We start from the raw sequence: 19,321 nt of genomic DNA on the forward strand, positions 1-19,321 counted from the left end.
AATATTACAGATGTTAATGGTACAGTTTAATCATGTTATAGATGTTAGTGTTACAATTTAGTAATATTACAGAGATAAGTGTTACAGTTCAATTGCGTTACAGAGATTGATGTTACAGGCTATTGGAGCTACAGAGGTTAATGGTACAGTTTGTTATAGATAGATATTGGTGTTACAATTTAGTAATGTTACGGTTACTATTTAATAGTGTTAGAGAGGCTATTGGTACAGTTTAACTGCGTTACAGAGGTTGATGTTACAGGCTATTGGTGTTACAGAAATTAGTGTTACAGTTTAACAGTGTTACAGAGATTGATGTTACAGGCTATTGGTGTTACAGAGGTTAGTGTTACAGTTTAACTGTGTTACAGAGATTGATGTTACAGGCTATTGGTGTTACAGAGGTTAGTGTTACAGTTTAACTGCGTTACAGAGATTGATGTTACAGGCTATTGGTGTTACAGAGGTTAGTGTTACAGTTTAACTGTGTTACAGAGATTGATGTTACAGGCTATTGGTGTTACAGAGGTTAGTTTAACTGCGTTACAGAGGTTGATGTTACAGGCTATTGGTGTTACAGTTTAACTGCATTACAGAGGTTGATGTTACAGGCTATTGGTGTTACAGTTTAACTGCATTACAGAGGTTGATGTTACCGGCTATTGGTGCTACAGAGGTTAAAGGTACAGTTAAATATTGTATTGAGGTTAGTGTTACAATTTAGTAATGTTACAGAGGTTAATGGTACAGTTTAACTGTGTTACAGAGGTTTATGTTACAGGCTTTTGGTTTTACAGAGATTAGCATTACTGCTAAGTTTGAAATCCCTGCTTAGCTGAAGGGCTAGGTAAAAATAATGGCGAGATAAAAATGTAGAGAACTTTGATAAGGTACAAATTCCACCTTTTATTTTTTCCTTCTGTTTAATTACAAACTAGTTCTGATATTAAAGAAAGTACAGGGGAATACTGTCTCATTTCTGTTCAGGCTCTGTGGCCTGTGGAAACTTTGATGACTACACCTATGGGAATTGCGTCCTTGGAATAATTCTGCCCCTAAATTGGGACACACTCTTTATTGTAACAAAAAAAACAATGTATTGTTTTGCTTTTGACTTGTAATAGTTGTTGTTTGAACTGGTCCGTATAGAACAGCAGTGTTTCAGCTGGAGCGACTGCTGACCGTTACACATTACACGGGTGCACGATGTGTAAGCTCAGTGTAATCTGGTCAATTTAGAAATACGTACAAAGAAAAAACAAGAGCCTGTGATCTGTGTAAACATTTATCATGTTCAATTACTACACCATGAGAGCATCCATAATTACAGCCTGCATAATTATATCCTCCAGCAGCTCAAACTCAGACCTGTGATGTAAAAATCACAGAGTGGAGGAAAGCCTCTCTTTGGCCCGCGGTCCATAGAGTGAGAACGACTGGTGGGTTTATTAATGTTAATAATAACTATTATAATAAGCAGCAGAGAAAAAAATATTCTAACTTTAATAAAACAAAAACTGCACACACTCTTTTTTTAAAGGATTGGTGAAAAGGCTTTCGAGGTTCTGCAGTGTGTCAAACTTTTTACTGTATTAAAGAAAGAGGTATTATTGTTCGATTGTATTACAGAGGTTAGTGAAAGTTTAATAGTCTTTAAGAGGTAAATGTTAGAGGGATAATTTACAGTATTATTATGTTACAGAAGTAAATGTTACTTCACATTACAAATCTTCATGTTATACCTTCATTGTGTTACAGAGATTAGTGTTACAGTTTCATTATGTTATTAAGATTAATGTTATAATTTAATAGTGTTACAGAGATTAATGTAACGGTTTAAAAATATTACAGAGATTAGTGTTATGGTTTAATAGTGTTACGTAGATTAGTATTATAGTTTATTAGTGTAACGGAGATTAGTGTTACAGTTTAACAGTCTTACAGAGATTAGTTTTACGATTTAATAGTGTTACAGAGATTAGTTTTACGATTTAATAGTGTTACAGAGATTAGTTTTATGATTTAATAGTGTTACAGAGATTAGTTTTATGATTTAATAGTGTTACAGAGATTAGTGTCACAGTTTAACAGTGTTACAGAGATTAGTTTTACGATTTAATAGTGTTACAGAGATTAGTTTTATGATTTAATAGTGTTACAGAGATTAGTGTCACAGTTTAACAGTGTTACAGAGAGTAGTGGTACAGTTTTATTGTGTTATTAAGATTAATGTAACAATTTAACAGTGTTACAGATATTAGTATTAAAGTTTATTAGGGTTACAGAGATTAGTTGTATGATTTAATGTTATAGAGATTATATAGAGATTAATATTATGGTTTATTACTGTTACAGAGATTATTTTTATGATTTTATAATGTTACACAGGTTAGTGTTACAGTTTAATAATTATGGAGATTAATATTACGGTTTATTGGTGTTACAGTTTAATAGTTATGGGAATTAATGTTACAGTTTATTAGTGTTACAGAGAATAGTGTTACAGTTTAATAGTTACGGAGATTAGTGTCATGGTTTAATAGTGTTACAGAGATTAGTGTTAGGGTTAAACACATTACAGAGGTTAGTGGTGTTATGAGTCCTGTCTTTGGTATTGCATGATGTGCTGGTGAGGGCATTGACTCACCAATCGGATTGACTCCAATCTGCTGTTACCCACATCGCCCTTATGTTAATCAGCAGTACAATGCCACTGTCTGTTTTTTGTGTGTGTGTGTGTGTGTGTGTGTGTGTGTGTGTGTGTGTGTGTGTGTGTGTGTGTGTGAGACTGCTGGTCAGACTGAGTGGATGCCATTCCATTGGGTGATTCAGTAAATGCCAGCTGAGTGTGGCTGACGGAAGTGGGAATGTGCGGAATTTTCTAGCGTCAGTGTGGCAGCAGCGTTTTTGACACAGGGCTGTGGAGGCGGCTCCAGACCCTTTTTTAAGAGTGTGTGTGTGTGTGTGTGTGTGTCTGAAGTTAACTCACAGGCTTATGTCACTTCCTGATAAGTAGACATACATGGAGCTTCTCACAACCAGAACAGCTCTCTCTCTCTCTCTCTCTCTCTCTCTCTCCCTCCCCCTCTCTCAACCCCCCTTCTCTCTCTCTCTCTCTCTCTCTCTTTCTCTCTTTCTCTCTCTCCCCCTCACATGAAGCTTCTCACAATCATAAAAGCTTTCTCTCTGTCTCTCTCTCTGTCTCTCTCTCTTTCTCTCTCTCTATCTGTCTCTCTTTCTCTCTCTCCCCCTCTCATGAAGCTTCTCACAATCATAACAGCTTTCTCTCTGTCTCTCTCTCTCTCTCTCTCACCACCTCACACACACACACACACTCTTATCTCTGAGGCTCTATCTTTTTTCTACTTTGGCAGAGACTTCAAAGTGGGCGAGCCGCCCGGAGCCACTCAGTTGTGGTTCTTTCTCTTTTTCTCTTTTTTTTTCTTTCGGTTGGAGGTTCTTTTATTAGCATGTCAATGCCAGCAGTGCAGCCAGGTGTGCTGCAGAAAAAACAAGAAGAACTGTGTTTATAAAAGCCGCCATACACCCATCACTCATTCACCCGCCTTCTACAAACTACCGCACACCGCGGCGAGCGGCGGCTTTGTCCCGGACTTTTGTGTTGGGAAAGTCGGACGCAGCAGTTTGGCTTTGTCCTGGCATGTGAGAGAGCGGCACAGACGAGCTTTATCTGTTCCAACAAGAACACCACACACAGGAACAACATTCACAGCAAAAGTTCAGAGTCTGGGTTCTGAGTGGTCCAGCAGACTCAGACCCTTTCACTGTGATCTGAGGATCACTGCTTTAAATCCCACGTCATGCTGCTTCTGCATCAGCAGCCGGAGTCTGAGAGAACGCTGGCGTCTGTAAAAGGCATCTGTTGGCTGATTTATCGGATCTGGGAGATTCTGCGCTTTCCTCTGAGCATGCTGGCTGTACAGTGATACTACTTTGGTGGCAGTTAGAACAGGGGTGGAGTCTGATGGATAAATGGAGGGAGGGAAGGACAGGTGGACAGACCAATGAATGGATAAACAGATGAAAGGATAGATTAACAGATAGATGGATGGTTGGATAAATGAATGTATGTAGGGACAGTCAGGTGGACAGACACAAATAGTGGCACTGGTGGGCAGATAAAGAGACAAATAGATGGATAAATAAATATATGGAAGAGTCAAGGGACAGACATGTTGATAGAAAGACAAAAATATGAATGAATAAATAGATGGACAGATAGATGGTTGGATTGAGGAACAGGCTTACGGTCAGACAGGTGGACAGACAGACAGAGGCACAGGTGGATGGATAAAAAGACAAATGGATCAAGGGAGAGACAGGTGGATGGAAATAAGGAGAGGAAGGTGGACAGACATACAAATAGATAGATGAATAAATATATACGAATGGAACAAGAGATGGACGAACAGAGGGATGGTCAGTCAGGTGGACAGATTAAAAAAGTCATGGATGAATAAATAGATGTAGAGATAAATGGTTGGATGAAGAGATGGATGGATAAACAGATGGACAGTCAATCAGGTGGACAGATAAAATAATAAATAGGTGATGAATAAATATATATACGAATAGGATAAGAGATGGACAAACAGAGGGATGGTCAGTCCCAGATGAATGGATGGACGGATAAACAGATGGAGAGTTAGCCAGGTCGACAGATAAAATAATAAATAGATAGATGAACGGATGAATGGATGGAGTGATGGAGGGACAGGTGAATGGTTAGAAAAATAGATGGATAAATAGATGAAGAGATAAATGGTTGGATGAATGGATGGACAGATTAACACACATTCAGTCAGGTGGACAGATAATAAGATAAACAGGTGGACAAATAAATAGACACATGAGTGGATGGACAGCTGGATAGATAGAGTGATGAAGGGACAGGTGAATGGTTAGAAAAATAGATGGATGAATAAATAGATGGAGAGATATATGGTTGGATGAATGGATGGACGGATAAACAGATGGACAGTCAGTCAGGTGGACAGATAAAATAATAAATAGGTGGACAAATAAATAGACAGATGAATGGAGAGATAGATGGAGTGATGGAGGGACATGTGAATGGATGGATAAAATGGATGGATGACTGAACAGATGGATGGATGACTAGACAGACAGAGAAAAGAACTAAATAATACAGATGAATAAAACAGAGTACAGAAACTTACATTAATTTAAAAAAAATGCTATAGAATGGTAGAATGTGATGATTTTAAGCCACACCCACTTTATTAAATGCTATTTTAAATGAGGTAAATTGTATAAGTGTGTACTGAAGCTGAGATATCTGTTGCTGTCAGTATAAAAGGTAAAAACCAGTTAAATCCAGCAGACTGTAAATCCACTATCCTCTAATCAGAGTCAGCTCAGACCCACAGAGCTTCTCTTCCCACTTCAGGCATTATTACAGCAATATTACAGCAGCGTTATTATTCCTGTCCTCCTCCAGTCAAGAGCTGCTCTCCACCTGATGAACCCCAGCATGAAGCCTCGAGTGTTCAGCCCAATTTACCAGCACAGCCAGCCAGCAGCTCGGTTTCAGCACTTCAGAACATCCTGAATAACAACCACAACCTTTATAGTAGCACAGATCACTGTGTATAAAATCAGCTACTGTATACCTTCAGTTCAGTACTGTAACCCCTCCGTTCAGTACTGTATACCTTCAGTTCAATACTGTATACCTTCAGTTCAGTACTGTATACCCTCAGTTCAGTACTGTATACCCTCAGTTCAGTACTGTATACCTGCACTCAGAACATTCTGAATAACAACCATAACCTTTATAGTAGCACAGATCACTGTGTATAAAATCAGCTACTGTATACCTTCAGTTCAGTACTGTAACCCCTCCGTTCAGTACTGTATATCTGCAGTTGAGTACTGTATACCCGCAGTTCAGTACTGTATACCCTCAGTTCAGTACTGTATACCTGCACTTCAGAGCATCCTGAATTACAACCACAACCTTTATAGTAGTACAGATCACTGTGTATACAATCAGCTACTGTAGACCCTCAGTTCAGTACTGTAACCCCTCCGTTCAGTACTGTATATCTGCAGTTGAGTACTGTATACCCACAGTTCAGTACTGTATACCTGCAGTTCAGCACTGTATACCTGCAGTTCGGCACTGCATACCCACAGTTCAGCACTGTATACCTACAGTTCAGCACTGTATACCTGCAATTTAATACTCTAACCCCTCAGTTCAATACTATACCCCCCCCCAGTTCAGTACTGTAATCCCTTCAGTTCAGTATTGTAACCCCTTCAGTTTAGCACTGTATATCTGCAGTTCAGTACTGTAACCCCCTCAGTTCAGTACTGCATACCTTCAGTTCAGTACTGTAACCCCTCAGTTTAGTACTTTAACCATTTAGTTCAGCACTGTAACCCTTCAGTTCAGTACTGTAACCCTTTAGTTCAGCACTGTAACCCTTTAGTTCAGTACTGTAACCCTTTAGTTCAGTACTGTAACCCCTCAGTTCAGTTCTGTAACCCCTCAGTTCAGGATTGTAACTCCTTAGTTCAGTACTGTAACCCCTCAGTTCTGTACTGTAACCCCTCAATTCAGTACTGTATACCTGCAGTTCAGTACTTTATATCTGCAGTTTAGCACTGTAACCCTGCAGTTCAGTACTGTATACCTGCAGTTCAGTACTGTATACCTGCAGTTCAGTACTGTATACCTGCAGTTCAGCACTGTATATCTGCAATTCACTACTGTGTGCCTGCATTTCAGTACTGTAGACCCTTGGTTCAGTACTGTAAACCCGCAGTTCAGCACTGTATACCTGCAGTTCAGCACTGTATATCTGCAGTTCAGCACTGTATATCTGCAATTCACTACTGTGTGCCTGCATTTCAGTATTGTAGACCCTTGGTTCAGTACTGTAAACCCGCATTTCAGCACTGTTTACCTGCAGTTTGGCACTGCATACCCACAGTTCAGCACTGTATACCTGCAATTTAGTACTCTAACCCCTCCGTTCAATACTATACCCCCCAGTTCAGTACTGTAATCCCTTCAGTTCAGCACTGTAACCCTTCAGTTCAGCACTGTAACCCTTCAGTTCAGCACTGTAACCCTTCAGTTCAGCACTGTAACCCTTCAGTTCAGCACTGTAACCCTTCAGTTCAGCACTGTAACCCTTTAGTTCAGCACTGTAACCCTTCAGTTCAGCACTGTAACCCTTCAGTTCAGCACTGTAACCCTTTAGTTCAGCACTGTAACCCTTTAGTTCAGCACTGTAACCCTTTAGTTCAGCACTGTAACCCTTCAGTTCAGCACTGTAACCCTTTAGTTCAGCACTGTAACCCTTTAGTTCAGCACTGTAACCCTTCAGTTCAGTACTGTAACCGTTCAGTTCAGCACTGTAACCCTTTAGTTCAGAACTGTAACCCTTCAGTTCAGCACTGTAACCCTTCAGTTCAGCACTGTAACCCTTTAGTTCAGACCTGTAAGCCCTTTAGTTCAGCACTGTAACCCTTTAGTTCAGCACTGTAACCCTTCAGTTCAGTACTGTAACCGTTCAGTTCAGCACTGTAACCCTTCAGTTCAGCACTGTAACCCTTTAGTTCAGTACTGTAACCCTTCAGTTTAGTACTGTAATCGTTCAGTTCAGTACTGTAAGCCCTTTAGTTCAGTGTGTTGTACTGATATTGGTGTGCAGGTGCGTCATGCAGCAGTATGGGTAGTATGGGTAGATTACACTGGTGATGTATTTACTGTAACTGTAGATTAACTGTTTTTATAAAATAACTGCAGAAATAAAATGAATGAGAGGAAAATCTGTTTCACTCATTTTACTGCAGGACACACCTTCACTCGAATTGAGATGGATTTTGGCAGGGAGGCAGGATTCTGCACGACACCTGGAAATAAAAAAATTGCTGAAATAATGGGTAGACATCTGACAAATGTTTGATGAATTCTACAAACCAATCAGGTTGAATAAAGGGGGGACTCTGCCCAAGAAGGGGATGATTACAGGATGAAGTAAAGTTCTTTAGAGAGCAGAAACCAGTCTTCACTATCCACTCGTATTGTGAGCCTGTTGGAAGCATCGGCTAAAAGCACTGTATTTTGGAATGAAGGTGACAAAAGATCATATTCGTGATCATGTTCTACTACAACCCATGTCCATTTTACATCAGAGTTCTCATTTTCCTGTCTGGTTAATGGTTATGTTAGAGTCTACAGTGGAAATGGTTGTATTTGTTAGGTGAAAATGTTAGTACAGGAGATTATAGTTAATAATATTATAGCCTGTAATGGTTAAATAACTGTTAACTAAACACACACACACACACACACACACACACAGCAGCTGTATTAATGCCCTCTCTCTCTCTCTCTCTAATCTCCTCCAGATTTGGGACATGAGTGATGATGAGAGTATCTGAAGATGAATCCAGTGAAGAACGGCTGCAGGAGATCACAGAGCACTTAACCAGGAACTCCAGCAACTTTTACAATTCTCTGCATCAACTTCAGTGTTTGAGAAGAACCTGTTCAGAGTGAGGGTGTGAAATTGTGGTTACTGTGGTTTATTGGGGTGAACAGAACTATAGCAGGGGTCGCTACATATATAGATCTAAAAAGTCATTTTTTTTTTATTCACAGAACTCGGACAAAAACCTTATAAAAGCATTTTATAAGATAAACACTAAGACGTTCATAAGAATGCAAACTGGAGAAAAGGCAGAATGAATCTAAGCATTTAAACATTTTTAATAAACAAGAGCAATAAGGGAATTTTCCATATGTAGACATTAAGATTCAGTTTCTCAAACAGAGATTAAACTCAAGTCTGTCTGTTTGCATAAGGGGAGAAGCCAAAATACTGGAAACCAAACGTTGGTTTTCTGTTTTAGTAATATACAGCTCTGAATAAAAATAAGAGACCACCTAAAAAGGATGAGTTCATTTTTTTATTTTACCAAATAAAAAAGACTCTGGAATATAATCAAGAGGAAGATGGATGATCACAAGCCATCAAGCCAAGCTGAACTGCTTAATTTTTTTGTACCAGGAGTGAGTAGCATAAAGTTATCCAAAAGCAGTGTGTAAAACTGGTGGATGAGAACATGCCAAGATGCATAAAACTGTGATTAAAAACCAGGATTATTCCACCAAATACTGATTTCTGAACTCTTAAAACTTTATGAATATAAACTTGTTTTTTTGCATTATTTGAGGTCTGAAAGCTCTGCATCTTTTTTAGTTATTTCAGCCATTTCTCATTTTCTGCAAATAAATGCTCTAAATGACAATATCTTTATTAGGAATTTGGGAGAAATGTTGTCTGTAGTTTATAGAATAAAACAACAGTGTTCATTTTACTCAAACATAAACCTATAAATAGCTAAATCAGAGAAACTGATTCAGAAACTGGAGTGGTCTCAATTTTTTTAGAGCTGTATATGATTTAAATTTAAATTACTGATACAATCTTTGACTCAAAAATGCACAAACATGTTTTTTTTGGCTTGGTATGGCTACTGCACCTGTGCATATCTCCACAGTATGGGGGCTTCCAAAGTTGCATGCTTATAGTCAGCAAGCTGATTGGCTGTTTTTGCTGAAGGGCGGGACTTTATTAGCATGGCAGCAGTGGCTTGTGCACTCAGTAATAAGGTCTCTTTAGTAAATCTAGTGATAGACTGTATTCTTAATTCAGTATAAAATCAACATTCTTAAATGCAGGTTAATCCAGCACTAGGTTTAATCCCTGTCTGGGGAAACAGAGTTTAATCCCTGAACAGAGCATTTCACACCAAACATACCCTGAATGATGATGATTACATCTTAAAACTTTCACTTTCTGCAGAGGATTTTTATTTCCCTTTAACACATCATGAAAACTGGTAACTGTTTGCACCAGAAATGATCTCAAGTTCAGAAATGACCTAACAGATACAAGGAACGAATGCATATAACATATTGATGGACACGATGGATATGATGGTCAGTTACATCATTTGTACACCATTCATCTGCTGTGCTGATGTTTATCACCAAAGTTAAACTGTTTCAAGTTGTACCTCATACTTGATCAAAACCTCATTAAATAATATGTTTACTCTCTTCACTCAAACTGAACTTCAGTACTGTAACATCTCACTGTATCTCTCACTGTCTAATAAACTCAGTCTGTCTCGCTGCTTCACATTACTGTATTACTGTATTAAATCTATATATCGTCGCTGTCCAATGAAAAACACTTTCCAAAACAGCAACTTTACAGGAGAGAGAAAATACCTTCTCAACTTTTAATGGAAGTCAATGTAAATCAGTTTATTTCAGGTCATGTGGAAGAGTTTCTATTGGTCCGTTCATTAAGAAATTTTGGCACAGTGTAAGGGACACTTTATGTGTTCAAATTATATAGTAAACTAAAAATCGACAAAAATGGAGATAAGTGTTTTTCATAGGACAGTCTGTAAAAGATCTGATCTCTGTTGGTCAAAACAAAATTCTAAAGGGTTTAAATGATTAAAAAAATAGTCTGTTAATATACACATTGTTCCAGAAATGTTGAAAATTGTCAACATGTTCTGAAAATATTGATTAGCTCCTTAATAAGTTAAAGCTCCACTAGGTAGGATTGAGATTTTGTGCTCGTGGGCTCCCCCTACAGTTGCAGGGTGTAATAAATGTTTCAGGCGGATTAGTTTCTCTTTCTCGTTTTCTGGTTTTCACAGACATATTCGGTCTCTTTCTTTTTCTGCCAGAGTGTCTGTATGTTAGTTTGTAAAGAATGAACCAGTAGTCCTTGTAGAATTGTTAGAACTAAAGGTCGGAAAGCAGGTCGCAGTTCTCGCGAGTGTTGGTCGCGGCCGCCTCGGAAAACTTACAGAGTCTGGTTTGAGCTCAGAGGAGCTCCGGCACAGACACGAGAGCACCGCTATTCCTACTATTACACCTCAATGCAGCGCTGCAGTGAGTTTTTAAGCTGTAATTTTACTTCTTTAAAAAGATAAAAAAAAATCAAGGAAATCCTACCTAGTGCTGCTTTAAGCTAACGATATTAAGGATGCATATTTATTAAATTTCCAGATATTGTGCAAAACAATGCAAAAAAATATAGATGCTAAATAATTGAGCAACTGAGATTTTATGTATAGACAATGATGCTCTATTAAATGAATGTCAAAAGATTTATATATATATTTGTATTGTACTAGAAACTCTTGCATAGTGGTAGATGTTGACTAGAAAATCCAGTAATCATAATGATGTTCTGAAAAATCATTTTCTAAATCAGGTGAAAAACCTAAAAGAGGCCTAAAAGTAATTTTGATATTTACTGTAGATTTTTAATGTTTGTAAGTAGGTGGCACGGTGGTGCAGCTAGTGCTGTATCTGTCCAGGGAATCTTCTTGCCTTACCAGTTTCTAAATCTCCCCAAACATGACCAGGAATAAGTGTATGGTTAAAGGACACAAACAGCCTGAACAAAAAAGATCACCACCTAGATTTAACTGTGCAAAAACATAAGAGCCTCCCCCTGGATATAATCACTCAATGAGAGATTTAGTTTCAGCTTTAACCCTAAATGATGCAGTGAGTAGCTTCTCATGTGGAAATATGCATTCTGTGATCATAAAAAAGATGTTCATCAGTTTCAGAAGGGTCAAAAATATTGGTATGCATCAAGCAGAGAAAACATCTAAAGAGATTCTGAGACTACTAAAGTTTTAAGAACTTTAAGAACTGTCTAATGCATCAATAAAAAATGGAAGCACAGTGGGGGTAGATCATCTGAAGGAATTCCGGAAGGAATGTGGTTGAAAAAAAAACTTTAATGATCATAATCAGCGATCATGTGAAATTGAATATTAGTACTATAAAATATTAATAGTATAAAAAAACAATACTATAACTACTCAGGGATATGGTTAATAGTGAAAGTAAGAGCATTTCCATATGCACAGCATTAAGGGAACTCCCAAGGGACGGGGAATAAACAGCTGTGAAGCCTTTAAAAACCACTTATCAGTGGGTCTAACTGGCAAAAACAACTTCAATTTGCTAGAGAGCACGGGGTTGCTGCAGTTGGTCTGCAGGTCAGGTTTAGGTTCAGCAACAGTATGTGCTGAAAGAATGAGGTCAGCTGACTTCCTGAATATACTGAATATAGACCAGGTTATTCAATCAAAGGATTTTTTCTTCCCTGATGACACGGACATATTCCAAGATGACAATGTCAGCATTCATGGGGCTGAAATTGTGAAAAAAGGGTGCATGAGATCATCATTTTCTCACATGAGAAAAACTCTTTCCAAATCTCTTATAATCAGTACAAGATCTTGGGGAAAAATTAGTGCATTTGGCTTTTATTATTTGGGACTTTTATTCCTGTACTGGATAAACTGAGGAAACTGGGAATCCAGGGGAAAATCTTCCTCACATCTGAGCTTTCTTTAGGCTTCAATGTAAACTCAATGAAGGTGGTCTGAGACGTATACTACTTGAGCTTGGGAACGGTTTTTGGCTTAATTTTAGTAGAACTGAATAGAATTGAACCAATACAAAAATGCTGTCCACTCTTATGTAAATCCATTAAGGTATACGACTCTTTGCTAGCAGTGTAAGTTGTAGCAGTTTAACTGCAGTTGAGCTTTTCTCCACAGGTTGTGGTTCCTGACGTCAGTAATGTGGTCAGCCAAGAGAGGAAAGCGTGATTAATCCCAATCTTTTCCCACTTGAAAGAAGGAGCAGTGAGTCAGTGTGTGGTTTAAGAGCACTTTATTGTTCATCGAGGCTACTTTACTTTAAGTACAAAACAATGGCCCGCCAATTTTCTTTAATCTTTTTTAAACTCAAAAGAAAAACCCAGGCCACGAAATGAAGGTATAATACAGATTTACAAACCAGTCGTTCATCCGGGGTATTCAGAGCTACACTAGAGGCATGACGGTGATAATGACAGATTGCTTTTTTTTTTGTTCTTAATGTTAAATTTATATTGTGAATTATTTTTTCGGAAGCACAAGTCATCTTCCTTACAGTTTTCAGACGTCCGGTGTAACATTTATCAGGTTCATTTTCTGACTGAATGAGGCTGAATTCTACATCAGAAAATTAGGTGTAAAACATTATTTGTATAGTACCAATTGTTTCTTTTTTTTTCTAATCATTTTTTTTTTCAATTCTGTCACTCACAATATAAATTTCAGGAAAAAAGAGGACTCCTCACTTTATTTTCTGATTTTCTCTTTTCTATATTCTAATCTACTTTTGTTAAGATGCAACATTGGAAGTTGAGTAAAGATTATTTGTTTTCCCCCTGAAATTATGTTTGCAAAAGACAAAAATTAAAAACTAGAAAATTGGTAAAGCAATTTAAAAAAAAAACTTCTAAACTACACCAAATGGGGAAAACAATAGTGAGGTTTTACACCCAACTGTAAATTAGAATTTAGACTTAAACAGTCATAAAATTTAATTAATAAATGTTACACTGACCTTAGAAGTTTTAGTAAAAAACATCGAACTGCACTTAAAATGACAATGACCAGTAGGGTTTGGAGTTACTCATCCCAGACGAGTAGCCGAAAAAATAAGAGAATGATGAGCAAATTTTCTTTAGATTGTGGTTTTGTATTTTGTTCAATTGTCTCCAGAGACAGTTGAAGAGCCTCTGTGTTTGAAAGCTGTATCAAAACTGAAGGCTGCTCAGTAGCCTTCAGAAATATTAATAATACACGAGTGGCTATACCGCAGTGTTTCATAGAATAACTGTGTTCCTGCACTTTAAACAGACAAATCTACAAATGAAAAAGATCAACTTTTTTCTCAAAAAAAAAAAAAAAAGCATGATTACAATAAAAGGACAGGGAAAAATTAAATAGCTACATATCATTAACAAATTAATTGTTCCTCAAAAAATACCTACGATTTGTTTTCTCTGTACATTCGTTACGCACAGCGTAATGATGGTCTTATAGTTACCTATATAAAAAGTTCTCAATAAGTGATTTATTCTCCTACAGCCTGCAGGGTAAATGAGAGTCAAAAACAGAAGAAAAAAAAGTTTTCTACCCAATAAAAACTGGTAGTGTGGGAAAAAAAAAGTGAAATTATGTTGACTTTGACCTCTAGAAGACATAGATGGCGTAGTTTTATTTCACTCCCGTATTCACGCACAAAAACAACGCTGATGGCCAAATGCAGTTTACGACGCCTTTTTTTGTTTAGTTTTATTTGTTCGTATTTAAAACGAGTACGAAAAAGTGTACTCGAAAAATAGTCGTGGAAAATAGTCGTCCGATATATAGATATATAGTTACGTTCAGACTGCGAGCAAATCTTAAATAAGATCTCTTTAGATTTGAGACAACTGTCCACATTCTCATTCACGTGATCAGATCAGATTTGCATGTCCAGACATCACAAATCTGCGTATCTGCATCTTGTAGTGGTTGCCGTGGTATCGAGGTTTATCACGTAATGAAGGATTCCCAATAAACTTCCCAACTCTAAATGTGGTCCGGATCAGATTTGCAAAAAAACACACTGGGATTTCTGGATGTATAAATGAATCTGAATACAATCAAAATATGACAAATTTGATTTTATGCATTTTAGGCTGTTTTGACTATCTAAAAAAAATCTAGATTTAATAAAGATGTTCCAAAAATCTGATTTAATTTGGAGTCTGGCTGTTTAGATTTCCAAAAATAAAATAACAATCTCGATACAATGTAGATATGCCAAAAATCTGATTTCACATGTTTTCAGGCTGTCCACACTTTTAAAATAAATCTGGATACAGTCTACAGTCTGAACATAACCTTTGAGATTTTTTTTTTTGAATTGGCACCAACAAGGGCCGTCTGGCAGCAAGCTTTTAATCCAATGTTGAAATTTGGGCACGTCCAATGGTTTTTAACGTAATGATGGAATGTACGGACAAGCTTAAGATGAGAATAGCCTCTCTAAACGCTATAACCTCGTCACAACAAAGACGTTTACTAACGGGTTAGTAGCAGTAGTTTGCTGCGCTGAAAATGAGAGCAGAGGTAAAACCTGTAACAAAACCTGTACGAAGTTCGGTTCCCTAGCGGAGGAATGTGTTTAATCTCGGTACAGGCAGTACGATAAAAAAACTGTTTGACCAAACGAAAGATAAGAAAAACAAAACAGTATGAAAGCTGCAGTCAATCAGTATGAAGCAAATAAAAAGCAGAAATTCAAACGTTAGCTCTCAGAGTTTTCTGCAGATGGTCAACTCTCGCCGCTGACCTGTCCATAGCTGCTGCTGTTGGTTTTCAGTCATGCAAAACGCTAATAGCATCCTGTACCACGGATTAATACAATATAAATCCAACTGTTAATATATAATAAGATGGCCTGTCCAGAGGCTGTCCTCTTTATCTGGCTGCTACCACAATGAATATTGAATAAAAAATAATATTGAGTACAACTGTACCAGCAGTAAGTTTACCTACGATTGTTACTGACAAAAATAAACTAAAAATCTGAGAAAAAAGGCTAATAGGATTAAGAATGAAATGTCTACACAATAATAGATACCAGCTATTTAAAACAAATAAACAACAAATAAGCAAACGAACCGAGAAAAAAGAAAAAGAAAGAAAACAACATGCACCGGTGAGCATCAATCGTTTACCCTTAAATATTTACCCTTAAAAACCTTAAAATCTACTCTACCAAAAACCACAGTGCTTGGGGGAAAAAAAGACAAAAAAATGCCCTTAATTAAAAGAAAAAGAAAAAAAATGGCTGAAAAAAAAAATAAACATGATGCTATCCAGTCCAGTTGTCGGCACCAAAAAAAAAAAAAGAAATCATAAAACAACGTAATCTCCCCAAAACAATTTTTTCAACAATGAACATAAAACATGGATCATCCCTCAACAACAGTCGCTGTTAGCAGTTTCCTCTCCTTTTCTGAAGGAAAAAAAAACAACTAAACCAAAGTACAAGCCTTATTAGCCACCTAATTAATATTAATGACCTCAAGCCATCAACAGTGCAAAAAAAGGCCTTTCTTCCATTTCAAGTTTCACATACGAGAACAGGGGAGCAGTGTTAAGGTGGAGTGAAGAGTTAAGGCGGATTCATTAAGTATTGTACTTCAAATCTACGACTTAATATATTTATAATCGTGTGACACACACCTTATGCTACAGATATTCTCGCTCTAGGGCCGTGCATTTACGTAAAAATAGTCAGGGGCAACTGTCTGTGTATTGGCTACATTGTGAATGTGCTACATGTCTTACTGGAGGCTTCCACTAGAGGCCTCCACCTTTCTTAAGCAACAACACACCAGATTTGGGTAGCCATCCTTAATGACTTTTCATCAAGTTGATGAAGATGAGTGTCTGCACTGTCCCCTAGCATTTTTGTGTGTACTGAACATCATACTGCACATCGCATTAATTTCTGCCTTCGCTGCCACCTAGTGTTCTGGAGGTTTAACTGCAGAGCAATTTAGATATACAAACGCACACGTATAAATGCTCACAACAGTTTATGCCCCATCATTTTTGTACTGCACGTTGCGCATTTCTGAGGATGCACACAAACAACTGAAATGTGGACACAGGATACGCAAGGCAGCAAACACTGCAACTTGAGCAACTTACATCATAGACTCAGAAGTATAACAGAAGTATAAATCCGCCTTTAGAAGACCGTGGTGCGAGACAACTGGTGAGGAGGGAGAATTCAGCTGGAGCAAGAAAGAAAAATGGCTCTCTTTTAAACGGGCAAAAAAAATTATAATTACAAAACAAAAATTTGCATCAGAGGTTTCTTTGGTATCTGAGGCGGGCAGGTGGTTAGGATGCAAGCTGGCATATGTACTAGGAGAAATAACCAAAAAATTCAACCTTTTTAATGTGTCCTGCTCATTAATTCATAAACTAAATTAGTTGTAGTGTGGGCAGCCGAATCAAATGCCAAGCTGAAGGACACTAAACAAAAACCTCTATAAAGAAAAAAGAAAAAGATAAAAGAAAAGAAAAACAGTCTTCAGTGAGTATGTACATACATGGCTATACACTAGCGCTGCTTTAAGCTGAAACATGCATGGTTGGTTGGTAGGTTGGTTGTTTTTGAGAGTAAAGGGGGCGGGGCCAGGAGTGAAAGGGGGGGCAAGCTGGTCCTCTTTTTCATGAAACAAGAGAGGGGGAGTGATTGTGGTTGACCATGTGACTGTTCGGGGACGAGTCGGGGCTTCCGGAAGAGCTGCCCTTAGCCTTGATCTGCAGCCAGGTCTCGCCCAGCGCCTTGGCGAAGTGGTCGTCCACCGATCCGGTGATGGACACGGAGTTTGTGACCGGCTCCGGCTCCTTGTAGTTTTTGCCCAGACTGCGACGGAAGTGCTCTTCGATCACGGGGTCGCAGGCTGTGTTTGCTGCGGGAGAGAAAGGACATGGCTTTGGTCATTCCTGGGTTATGGTAGAACTTTTATTCAAAGCTCCAAATAATTTAGAGGTTTTATGTAAACATTTTAATAAAGGGTGACAATTTCGTTATACAAGGTTTATTTTTATGCGTTAATGTAAAACAAACATTTCTGCTAAAACCTAGTTGTGAAAGCAAAATATCAAAATTGAACATCTAATTAATTCTGCAATTGTTCCTGTGTAGCTTTAATGCCATCCATATTTAATTTACAATGAAAAAAAAGAAAAAAAGAAAGAAAACATGTTTAATGTAAAGGGAGGTGTCCAAACTATTGATTGGTTCTGTACTTTATATTAAGACTGCATTCACATTGCAGGTAAAAGGGGCTATGTGACGTATGTGTGTTGTGTGAACAGCAAAAACCCATTGAATCCAATAATTCTGATTTGGGCCACTTTAACAGAGTAATCAGTAAAACTACAAAAGGTCTTTGCAAATTCCTATTTTACTAATGTTTTGGTATTAAAGTACATTTTCTTAATTGAAAAAATACATGGCTAATTTTACTTTTTCTTTACATAATTATTACATTTAAGCCATTTAATTACGCCATTTTTAAGTCATTGAGTCTTCCCTTACAAAAGTCTGATAGCTTGTGTATTTGGCTTATATTCTGGAATTTGATCTATTTAAGTAGTTTTTAAAGGGGATGTTAAAACAAAAGCCACTTTAAATGACTGTTTACATCTCAGCCATTTAATTATGCAGACATACCCCACTGTTCTCCATGCTGATCTCAATCTAACGCTTGTGTACCTTTTTTAAAATCAAATCCCATGGTCAGTAATTTGGCCATGTCTCCCTGTACTTAATAAAGAACAGATAAACATGTTGACCCAAAGCACAGTTCTAGTAGTAGTGTATTTTTAGTACACATGTTTGTCTGTACAAAGAATTGTTGTCTCAAAACAAGTGGTACACCATGGTACTGACTGTGTTCTGACATGTAGCAGATAGAGACTGATGGAAAACAGTGGATCCCTTTCCCTCGTAATAAAGCAGTAAGGAGTAAAGTTAATAAAATGACAAAAAAGGAGGACAGGAAACCTTTGAGGTTACATAAGAGACTCTGGAATAAATTAAACCCGATTCCCTCAGAGCTTCTTTGGAATAACTGCAGCTCAGAGTGGAGGTCCCTTCTCGTCCTGCACTGTCCCAGCAGAAAAATGAAATCTTATTTCCCGCGACCCCACGCTGACCTTCTCCCTGTCTAACAACTGGCTGGGTAACACTAGCAGATCTGACATGCTACAACATTTAGTTTGTCTGAGGTGAGGTAAGGTACAGTAGGGTGAGGTAGAGGTGAAGTAAGGTAGAAGACACTTACTGTTGAAGGGTCTACTGTACTTCAGAGGTAAAGTGAGGAACAAAATAAAGTGGGGTGAGTTAGAGAAGCGAGGTTGGGGTGAGTTAGAGAAGCGAGGTTGGGGTGATATAGAACAGGGTGAGGTGAGAGTATGGTGAGCTAGAGCAGAGTTCAAATAGGATCTACTGTATTTTGAAGGTGAGGTGAGGGCAACACAAGGGTAAGTATGGTGAGGTAGAGCAGGGTGAGGGTAGATAGATTATGGTTAGGAAGTTGAGGGAAGTTAAAGGAAGGTGAGGTAGAGCAGGATAAGGGTAGATTAGGGATGGTCAGGAAGTTGATGGAAGTTAGAGGAAGGTGAGGTAGAGCAGGGTGAGGTAAGATTGAGTATGGTCAGGAAGTTGAGGAAAGTGAGAGACAGGTAAGGTAGAGCAGGATAAGGGTAGATAGAGTATGGTCAAGAAGTTAAGGGGAGTTAGAGAAAGGTGAGGTAGAGCAGGGTGAGGGTAGATAGAGTATGGTCAGGAAGT

The 19,321-nt window shown here is 38.0% G+C and overlaps 2 protein-coding genes across 6 annotated transcripts in view; one reads left to right on the top strand and one right to left on the bottom strand.

Annotated features, from left to right (window-relative positions):
- atg7 (ATG7 autophagy related 7 homolog (S. cerevisiae)) overlaps positions 1-10,208 on the top strand; it is a 157,206-nt gene extending 146,998 nt beyond the window's left edge. For all 4 annotated transcript variants that reach the window (XM_049471600.1, XM_049471602.1, XM_007248300.4 and 1 more), the window contains one exon: positions 8,410-10,208. In XM_049471600.1, coding sequence (XP_049327557.1) covers positions 8,410-8,442 — 33 coding nt within the window. In that variant the 3' untranslated portion in view covers positions 8,443-10,208. The remainder of the gene's footprint in view (positions 1-8,409) is intronic.
- Positions 10,209-12,773: 2,565 nt separating this feature from the next.
- Positions 12,774-19,321, bottom strand: part of vgll4b (vestigial-like family member 4b) — a 59,653-nt gene continuing 53,105 nt past the window's right edge. For both annotated transcript variants that reach the window (XM_015605609.3, XM_007248302.4), the window contains one exon: positions 12,774-17,432. In XM_015605609.3, the coding sequence (XP_015461095.3) occupies positions 17,188-17,432 (245 nt within the window). In that variant the 3' untranslated portion in view covers positions 12,774-17,187. The remainder of the gene's footprint in view (positions 17,433-19,321) is intronic.

The sequence above is a fragment of the Astyanax mexicanus genome, chromosome 24 (genome assembly GCF_023375975.1).
Source record: "Astyanax mexicanus isolate ESR-SI-001 chromosome 24, AstMex3_surface, whole genome shotgun sequence".
NCBI lineage: Eukaryota > Metazoa > Chordata > Actinopteri > Characiformes > Acestrorhamphidae > Astyanax > Astyanax mexicanus.